The 10,559-nt window shown below is 39.2% G+C and overlaps 1 protein-coding gene across 2 annotated transcripts in view; it reads right to left on the bottom strand.

Moving 5' to 3' along the window:
* Nucleotides 1-4,919: 4,919 nt before the first annotated feature.
* LOC105498702 (riboflavin kinase) overlaps nucleotides 4,920-10,559 on the bottom strand; it is an 8,377-nt gene continuing 2,737 nt past the window's right edge. The window contains exons 3-4 of one of the 2 annotated variants that reach the window (XM_011770955.3): nucleotides 7,965-8,067; nucleotides 4,920-6,943 (exon numbers count right to left, since the gene is read on the bottom strand). In XM_011770955.3, coding sequence (XP_011769257.1) covers nucleotides 6,813-6,943; nucleotides 7,965-8,067 — 234 coding nt within the window. In that variant the 3' untranslated portion in view covers nucleotides 4,920-6,812. The remainder of the gene's footprint in view (nucleotides 6,944-7,964; nucleotides 8,068-10,559) is intronic. The other variant, XM_011770957.3, reaches the window with a different exon arrangement.

Raw genomic sequence — 10,559 nt, 5'->3', positions numbered from 1 at the left:
AACATTAGTTTACCTGAAACATGTTAGTTTCAGGTAAAATGCTCAATACATTTTCAGATGAAGCTGCTCAAAATTAAAGTAAGAGTCCAATTGTTAAATGAAAAAAAAATACAATTACTATCTCCTCTGTTTCCAGACTTTATAGACCGTCATAGTTGTTTTGTCTAATACAGTGGCCACTAGACACATATGGCATTTACAGTATTTATTGATGAAACGCTCTATAAGGATTTATTGATGCAAGTAAAGAAATGCTCTATAGAGTATGTTTGTGGGGTTTTTCCACATTAATAGTTGGGCTCATTAAATTTAGAAGTACTTTACCTGAAAAGATGTCTAAAAACCGAATGAAAACATACTGGGCATGAAATTTGCAAATACAATATCCTGTTTAAAAATAAGTTGGCTGAGCATGGTGGCTCACGCCTGTAATCCCAACACTTTTGGAGGCCAAGGCAGGCGGATCCCCTGAGGTCAGGAGTTTGAGACCAGCCTGGCTAACATGGTGAAACCCCGCCTCTACTACAAATACAAAAATTAGACAGGCGTGGTGGCAGGTGCCTGTAAATCCCATCTATTCAGGAAGCTGAGGCAGGAGAATTGCTTGAACCTGGGAGGCAGAGGTTGCAGTGAGCCAAGATTATGCCATTGCATTCCAGCCTGGGCAACACAGCGAGACTCCATCTTAAAAAAAAAAAAAAATAGTTCACCCTGGTTGCTAAGTGAGTAGATTTTAAGTGTTCTGCCCACAAATAAATGAGGTTAAAAAAGCATTTGATCTTTTGCTACTAAGTAAAAGAATATACAATATGGAAGATGTAAAGAAAAAAGTTCATCCCATGTTTCCCAACTTTCTGAACACTCTCGAAATACATAACTTTTTTTTTTTTTTGATACTCTGTCACCTAGGCTCGAGTGCAGTAGCACGATCTTGTCTCACTGCAACCTCTACCTCCCAGATTCAAGCGATTCTCATGCCTCAGCCTCCTGAGTAACTGGGATTACAAGCATGCACCACCATGCCTGGCTAATTTTTGTATTTTTAGTAGAGGCAGTGGTTTCGCCATGTTGGCCAAGCTGGTCCTGAACTCCTGGCTTCAAGTGATCCACTGCCTCGGCCTCCCAAAGCACTAGGATTACAGATGTGTGAGCCACTGTGCCTGGCCCATAATTAAATTTTTAAAGGCTAATTTTTCTTTTCATCAAGATATACCTGCATATAGTTTGAAGAATCAAATTGTTCTACAAGTTATATTAAGAAAAAGAAACATTAACCTGTCATTAACATCACATCCCACTTCCCATTTCCTAAAAGCAACCAACTTCAAACCTTTCAGCTATTTAAGATCTATCTGCCTAACTCTGTGAGATGCTTAGATTGCTGCTTGTTTCCAGGCAAGGCATCTATCTACTCATTCTCACTAACGCAAGATGAGCAGTTTGTCTCCAGATCCCTCCCTTCTGTTGCCACCCCTGCATACTTCCCATTTCCTCCTCCTCCAGTTAATACACACAACATTTTGTTACATAAAAATTCAGTGCTGTAATTCTATGACCATGTAAATGATAGTCATACCTGAGCTATACAGAACTTTTTTTTTTGAGATGGGCTCTCACTCTGTCACCCAGGCTGGAGTGCAGTGGCACCATCTCCGCTGGGTTCAATTCCCCTACATCAGCCTCTTCAGTTGCTGAGATTACAGATGCCTGCCACCACACTCGGCTAATTTTTATTTTATTTTATCTTATTTATTTATTTATTTTGAGAGGGAGTCTCACTCTGTCACCCAGGCTGGAGTGCAGTGGCATGATCTTGGCTCACTGCAACCTCCGCCGCCTGGGTTCACGCCATTCTCCCACCTCAGCCTCCTGAGTAGTTGGGACTACAGGCGCCCGCCACTGCACCCAGCTAATTTTGTTTTTTTTTTTTTTTTTGTATTTTTAGTAGAGACGGGGGTTTCACCATGTTAACCAGGATGGTCTCGATCTCTTGACCTCGTGATCCGCCCGCCTCGGCCTCCCAAAATGCTGGGATTACAGGCGTGAGCCACCGCGCCTGGCTAATTTTTGTATTTTTAGTAGAGAGAGAGTTTCACCATGTTGGCCAGGCTGGTCTTAAACTCCTGACCTCAAGTGATCCACCCACCTCGGCCTCCCAAAGTGCTAGGATTACAGGTATGAGCCACAGCGCCCGGCCTATACAGAACATTATTTGTCTGTACACAAGGATAAAGCTTGATGAATTTTCTAAGGGAGCACACCAGGCAACCATTGCCCCAACCTAGAAATAGGACAGTAAAACAGAAGCTCCCAACACCCTTATGATCCTCCTGTCAACCCTGTCCTCGAGAATCAACCTCATCTTTATTGCTGTAGATCAGCGGTCCCCAACCTTTTGGGTACCAGGGACCGGTTTCCTGGAAGACAATCTTTTCATGGACGGGTCGTGGGGATGGTTTCCAGATGAAACTCTTCCACTGCATTGGATTATTGTAAGGAGCGAGCAACCTAGATCCCTCGCATGCATAGTTCACGATAGGGTTTGCGCTCCTGGGAATCTAATGCCCCCGCTGATCTGACAGGAGGCGGAGCTCAGATGCTGTATTAGTCCGTTCTAATGCTGCTATAAAGAACTGCTCGAGACTGGGAAATTTATAAAGGAAAGAGATTTAATTGACTCAGTTCCACATGGCTGGTGGTTCCCCCCTTCCCATGATTCAATCACCTCCACCTGGTCTCTTCCTTGACAGGTGGGTTTAGGGGATTGTAATTCAAGATGAGATTTGGGTGGGGACACAAAGCCTAACCAGATCAGGTGGTAATGCTCACTCGCCAGCAGCTTACCTCCTGCTATATGGCCCAGTTCCTAATGTACTAATCCATGGCCATGGTACAGATCCATGGTCTGGGGTTGGGGACAGCTGTAGATGACTTTTGCCTGTTCTTGAAATTTATATACATACGTATTTTTGCGAGGTGTCTGGTTTTACTGTTCTTTTTCTAGCTTTTTGAGATGAAAGCTTAGATCATGACTCATCTTCCATCTTGTCTAATAGCATTTAAAACTATAAATCTTTTAAGTGTTACCCGCATTCTCCAAATGTTTGTGTCACATATTATCATTTATTACAAAATAGCTTTACATTGTGACATTTTTGTATTTTTATGCCTAATTGATTTCTCCATTGCATTGTGTTCAGTATGTTCTTTATAGCAGTCCTTAGAAATTTGCTGATGCTTTTATATATCGTAGACAATAGCTGCGGTTGGAATCATCACTTGATTAGCTGATAATAGTCATTCTCCAAGATTTAGCAAATTTCTGTGCAGGCTAAACAGATATAATAGCGGCCTCTATCCTCAAACTTTCTGCATTTTTTTTTTTTTTTTTTTTTTTTTTGGAGACAGGGTCTCCGTATGTTGTACGAACTGGAGTGCAGTGGCTATTCATGGACATGATTAGACTATACCGCAGTCTCGAACTCCTGAGCTCAAGCTATTCTCCCACCTCAGTTGACCAAATAGCTGGAACCATAGGCCCACACCACCACACGCAGCTCATCTTTCAGGATTTTTGATGATGACCTCTCCAATTTTCCTGGAGATGTAGCATTGTTGTGGTTTACTATCCCGGCTTCTACTTGGCACTTGTAATGGTCAGGGAACCTAAGTGCAAATTCTGACAATAGTCAAGTATGTCTATCTCAAATATACACATGGGAACAAGCAAAATAAGCACAGGGCAGGTCCAGGGACTTACTGAGCTGCCTGAGAAATGACAAGCTGGGGTTCAAATTCCATTTATCATCTGACCTAAAAGGCAGCCAATTGTCAAAGAAATGTCGAGTCACAGCCACATCAGAGTATCAATGGTGAATTTGGAGCTGATAGCACAGTCATAGACTTAAGTCTCATAGTTCACCAATTCTCTTGTTTAATATATATTTAACCTATCCATCGAATTTTTAATTTCAATTTTTCTTTATAACTATATATTCTATTTTGGACAATTCTCAATTATCTGCCCAATTTTTACTTTACTTTAAATTTTAATAGAGACAGGATCTTACTATGTTGCCCAGGCTGGAGTGCCGTGGCTAGACACAAGTGCCCGTAACAGCACACTACAGCCTTCAATTTCTGGCCTCAAGTAATCCTCCTGCTTCAGCCTCTCAAATAGCTAGGATTATAGGCACATGCCACAGCACCCAGCTGCCCAATTTTATACACCTTGCCATTTTACCATTTTTGTTACTCTTTTATTTCATTATACATATTAAACAGTCATTTCAAATTCTGTATCTGATAACCCTGGATCTGCCATCTCTGTAGAGCTTATTCTACAATTTGTTTCTGCTAAGTTTGTTTATAATGGCATCTTTTTTGGCAGAATAGTTTTGTTTCTTGGCTCCATCTCTGAAGTCCGGACTTCCACTTCCATCTCCCAATCAAACTGCAGGCTTGTAAGCCTCCATAGTTGAGGAAGATGGGAGTTCTGGGGATGGGTGTTCAAAGAGTACCAGCATGCAACAGAGAAAGGCACGTTGAGTTCCAGGTTGCTGCTTATGGGGTTGGTAGCAAAAGACAAGAAGGTTACAGAACTCTGTTTTGGGGCAGGAGTTATGCAAGGGAACCCAGACCTATCTATACTGTTCTGGCTCTTCTAACTCCAAAATGTAACGGGAACCCTTACCCTCAGGAAGTGGACTTTAGTAGCGATGCCCTGTGAATGCTCTCCAAATAAACCTCAGTCACTGTGTTGCAGACATAAAACACAGGGGATCCTGAAGGCAAGGCCCTTTGTTGTAGAACTACAGCTGCCACCTATATCTTGCTCTTCAGGCAACTTAACACACTTAGAGTAGCAATCAGTCAATGAATTCGAAATACATAAAGTAAATGATTCAAGATGACACAGGGAAAGAAAAAATATCACTTAGTCAAAATTTATTTCAAGGCCTGAAAACATTCAGACTAATCAAAATGGTACTACTGTAACTTCTTATAACACATAATATAAAAGCTTTTGAAAAATATAGACACAACCCCTCAACAACACACTATCCAATTCTCAAAAGCAATGGCTATTTAACCAGATAGAAAGGGACAATAACATATCAAAGAACTTTCACACACCTAAAGAGAGCATTCAGCAGCAAGCTAGTGAGACAACACAAACACAAATATTTTCACATTTCCCACATTTGTTTTTAACTTTACTTCATAAAACCACTGACGATTGAGGCTTCTTTCAAGTATAAGATTTCTAAAATTAAAAACTGTTTTTGACATATTTTTATGAAGAAATAAAAAGCAAACACAATCCAACTGTATTTATATGAGTCCCTCTTCTCCAACAGCTTTAGATGTTTTTCTGAATACTTTTTATACAAAATAAAGTATTTTTATTAAAATCAGTTCTAATTCATTTATGCAGATTAGGGGAAAATGATTCATAACAAATTAACTTTAACATTACCTTCTATCTGCTTCTACCTCTATCCTCCCCCATCACCACCAAATCTGTTGCTACAGTGAACAATGATGCAATGTACTGTTGAACAATGATGCAATCTGTAATCTGAATTTCCCACATATTAGTTAGTAGGAGGAAAAATCCACAGTGTGAAGGCTATTAAACTAAAACTTTATGCTCTTCCCTCAAGCTGTAAGTACTCTTTAGACTAGCATTAAATTACATCGTGCATATACAACTACACCCGTTTAGATTTGCCTTGGAATATAATTAATTTCAAAGCCTTAAATATTAAAAATAATTTTATAACTATTTCATAGTTTGGCTCTTAAATAGTTTTGCTGGGGGTGGGGGAAACATTTTGTGTTCTTTAAGAAATTGATACGTGTAAATGTGTTCACTTAAATCTAGAAAAAACCTAAGCATGAAGTCTGTTGTTTTGTTTTTCCTAAAAAAGGAAAAAAGAACAAAAGAAAAATGCTGAAAAACAAGAATATTTACTGTTAAAAAGAAGAAACATTATCCAGCAAAAAGGAGACATATCGATTTGAAAACACTTATTTTACTGTCTTCAACGGCAACAAAAAACAGATAGGCAGGGGAAGTCCAGAGGACTCAGAACTGAAGCAGCTCTATACAATAATGAAGGTGGTACAATGTGACTGCAAAGAAAATGACTACAACAAAATTTTATAAACATCTTCATGTTTGTAATGTATTAATGCCCAAAATACCAAAATACAAAGTCTGAGTTTCTTTCTCACAGGTTTATGATAAACTATCAACCTTCTATTTAATGCATTTCCTTTTTTTTTATTATAGAGATGGAGTCTCACTATGTTGCCCAGACTGGTCTTGAACTCATGAGCTCAAGCAATCCTCCCACCTCAGCCTCCCAAAGTGCTCGGATTGATTACAGGTGTGAGCCACTGCACTTGGCCTTAATGCATTTACTTTTATAAGCCTTCTCTGTTTAGAAGTACACATTATACAAGTACATATATGCTGGTATTTTACCATGAAAATTTTAATTTTCATCTCAAACTAGTGACTTGCCTTTTTACCCATACTTATACACATGTAATACCTTTCTAGTGGTATATTTTAATCAATATATATTCTTTAAATCTTGATTTTTAACTGAATCTTTTTCGTGCTATGACATGATGGCCTTAATTTAACAGTTGAAGCATGATATGGTAACTACATTGTACTGTTCAAACTAATTCACAACTGTAGCAAAGTGTTTGATTTTTAGTATATAACCAAGACGAGGCTGGACAGTAATAAACACAGAAACACTAGAAAACAGTGAATGAATAAATATGATTTTTCATCAGTGGCCATTCATTATTTTGCTTTTAGAAACCTGGAAGAAATTGTCTTCTTTGACTTTCAAATGTTCTGGTAAATCTAGTTGTTTCTTAGCTTCTTCAATATCACCTTGAATTGCTGAAATAAGTGACTCTGCAGAGAGAATATACCAGGTAAAAATTATGAAAACCCGTTAACATACTCTTTACTACTCCTGTGTTTAGTCTCTCCTAAAAACTCACAGGCTGGCAGTATCTCTGGCACAGGGTAGATACCCAATAAATGTTCGTTCCATCACTCCTTCCAGGCCTAAGTCAATGGTACACAAAAGATATGTCCCTAGGCCAGACACAGTGGCTCACGCCTGTAATCCTAGTACTTTGGGAGGCTGAGGCGGGCAGATCACCTGAGGTGGTCAGGTGTTCAAGACCAGCCTGGCCAACATGGTGAAACCTGTCTCTACTAAAAATACAAAAATTAGCGAGGTGTGGCAGTGGGCGCCTGTAATCCCAGCTACTCAGGAGTCTGAGACAGGAGAATCACTTGCACCTGGGAGGTGGAGGCTGCAGTGAGAGGGGCCACTGCACTCCAGCCTGGGCAACAAAGAGCAAAACTCTGTCTCAAAAAAAAAAAAAAAAGGTATGTCCCTAATCTTACAATTTAAGAGAAAGGCACAGGCATAAATGTACACCGCAAATATCAAATGGAGGAAAAAAGCATTCACTATTCTTTTTGGTTGGTATTTACACTTGTAAAAGAAACTTTATAACAGAGTTAAAACCATCACACTGCACTAATACATACCTGATAACATTTGTTTCAAATGTTCTCTGATTTATTATATCTCAAACTTCACGCATTTTGAAAGACTTCATTAACTTCATACTGCTGGAGAGAAGCAGCCAGCCTGCTAGGTTCGAAGCTAGGCTCCGTTATTTACTATGTGACTTTGAGAATGTTACCTCATCTCTCTGTGCCATTTCCTCATCTGACAAATAGGCAAAATAATCCCTCACAGGTGAAAGATAAATTCAGGTAAAGCACTTAAAACGGTGCCTGGCATATATTAAATGCTCAAATATTATCTGTCCTGCCATCATTATTACTGGTAGTAGTGGTAGAGGTACCTGTGGTAGCAGTAGTAATATTTAAGAAGATCAAAGTAAGAACTTACCTAAAGAATCAAAGTTCTTTTCTGGTCTCAGGTAGCCAACAATGGCCACATTGAGGATTTCCCCATAGAAGTCTTCTTTGAAGGTATGCATGATATGTGTTTCCTATAGTCAAGACATGTCAGAAAGAGTGCTATCAGACTACAGTGTACTGAAATCTGAAATATATCTTCATATGTATGGTGAGTTAATTTAAATGAAACAATCAACACTCCTTAAACTTTTAAAGATTTAGCTTAAAATCTAAGTGCAGTTTTTCCTAAATTTTCCCAGCACTCCTGTTTGTGCCCCTATCTTATAAACATAACTGAGTGAGGTGGCAGTGTCTGGCATGATTTGCCATTACTTAAAAACAAACAAACAACAAAAAAAAAACTGACATGTATCCAAGAAGGTAAATATCTTATCAAGGTGAGAAACCAGGACACCAAAGAGGGAATGAGCAAAGTATTAAAAGACGGTACTACTAAACAACTAGTTGTAAGGTCAGGATTTGCACACCTCTGACACACAACACGTATGGAAACTTCAGAGTGTGGCAGAGCTGAGGATTGATGGGGCAGGAAAGCCATGTAGCTTCCTGATCAGGGAGTGAAGTGGCAAAAGGGTTCAGGGCACATTAAAGCAAAATGCTGCATGAGGTAGAAAGTGCCTCAGAAGCTAGTTCAGCTAAATCATCGGGGCAGTACCATGGTTAAGAGCACTGATTTACAGTCAAAAGTCTGGGTTCCCACACTTGGTTAACTGTATAACTAGCTTCCATGGGGCTCAGTTTTCTCATGTGTAATGGGCAGGAGGCGGTTTGAGTTAGAAGATACATAAAGTACACCATGGCTTTGGGGCCATGAACCAATATATCTGACGTGTATTCTTTCTTTTCAGTAAACATTTGAATAATAAAAAAGAAACTAAGATATGTAAGACCAGTCAGGCGCAGCGGGTCACGCCTGTAATCCCAGCACTTTGGGAGGCTGAGGCAGGAGGATCGCTTGAGCCCAAAAGTTTGAGACCAGTCTGGGTAACATGCAGAAACCTCGTCTCTATAAAAAAAAATTTAAAATAGCCAGGCATGGTGGCACATGCCTGTGGTCCTTCCTAGCTACTCGGGAGGCTGTCATGGGAGGATCACTTCAACCCAGAAAGTTGAGGCTGCAGTGAGCTGAGACTGCACCATTACACTGCAGCCTGGGTGGCAGAGCAAGACCCTATCTGAAAAAACAAAACAAAACAAAACAAAACTCTGTTCTTCAACACACCATTGAGTTAAAAAAAAAAAAAAAGCAACACACAATGAAAGCAATTTGTAATATAATACACAGTTCCAACAAAGGAAGTGGACCTAGATATGTTACTAAGAACTTATTTAAGGTAAGATAACACATTTTTTTTTTTTCTTTTTAAAGGGCAAAGGTCTGGCACAGGCACTTTATAGATGTGTGTTACTGGCAAAGGCAAGCAAAAGTTCAATTTTCCGCTGGTAAGGTACGCCTATGTTTCAAATTCAATTTTTCCTAACACTCAAAAGGCATTCATTCCTTAACTGGCTGTATAATAACATTTTTGTTATCTGAGTAGCTAAAGACAAATTAGTCATGGGCTATTGGTCCCCTCCCCTTCTTTTCCTTCCTCATTCAATAGAATGGTATTTTGTGATCTTTCTATTGTTTTCCTTGTCTCCAAAAAATAATTTTCAAATCATTAATATTCAAAAATAACTGAAATACTCAGGAAAATGTTAAGTAGTTCTGGGTCATTACTATTGCTTATGCCAGCATTTAGCTCTGTAGTTTTCCAGCAGTGACACACTTCACTTCTATTAACTCCACACAGAACAAAATGTAGCTTAACTGTAATTTGTTTTTGCCACACATTTGAGCTGACAAAAGATTCAGCCAAATCTAACAGATAAAACACTGAAGTTGTGGGGTCCTGTAAAAAGAGTAGGGCAGAAAAGTATACCCTCAGGTGGTTTAAAAAGGAAAAAGAAAAGCACCACTGTGGGACTGTATCAATAAGCGCCATCCACCATTCACGTAGTAACCTGTTTTATCTTAAGAGGGTGACCAAGTAATTGATGCATGAAGTAAACGGTGAATGAAGTGCATTAATTGTGGCAAGCTCAATTTTATGAAACAGGCTTTTAAATCATTTTTATCTTTGGTAAAGTGAGTCTTTCATAGACAGCAATTATCAAAGTCAGTATTATCATTTTGGTTTGTAACTCCACTCTTCATTTTCTACATAATTTAAAAAATAAATGCATAAAAAAAAACAATCATTAATCTTTGTTATTTGGTACCACAATGTATAAGGATGTAATCTGAGCTGGATGCAGGCAGTGGCATGCACCCATAGTTCCAGCTCTCTGGAGGCTGAAGGAGTAAGATCACTTGAGCCCACGAGTTTGAAGTTACAGTGTGCTACAACCTGGCCTGTGAACAGCCACTGCACTTCAGTCTGGGCAACACAGTGAGCCCCCATCTTAAAAAAAAAAAAGATGCAATTTGTGAGTTCTGTATGCTATTGAAATTAAGTTGGTATAAACTTTTAGAATTTCAGGACGTTAAATATAAACCCCATGGTAACCACAAAGATAG

This window comes from Macaca nemestrina, chromosome 14 (assembly GCF_043159975.1).
Source record: "Macaca nemestrina isolate mMacNem1 chromosome 14, mMacNem.hap1, whole genome shotgun sequence".
NCBI classification, from domain to species: domain Eukaryota; kingdom Metazoa; phylum Chordata; class Mammalia; order Primates; family Cercopithecidae; genus Macaca; species Macaca nemestrina.
The sequence above is the reverse complement of the archived record's forward strand: the minus strand, read 5'-3'. Positions and strand labels throughout refer to the sequence as shown.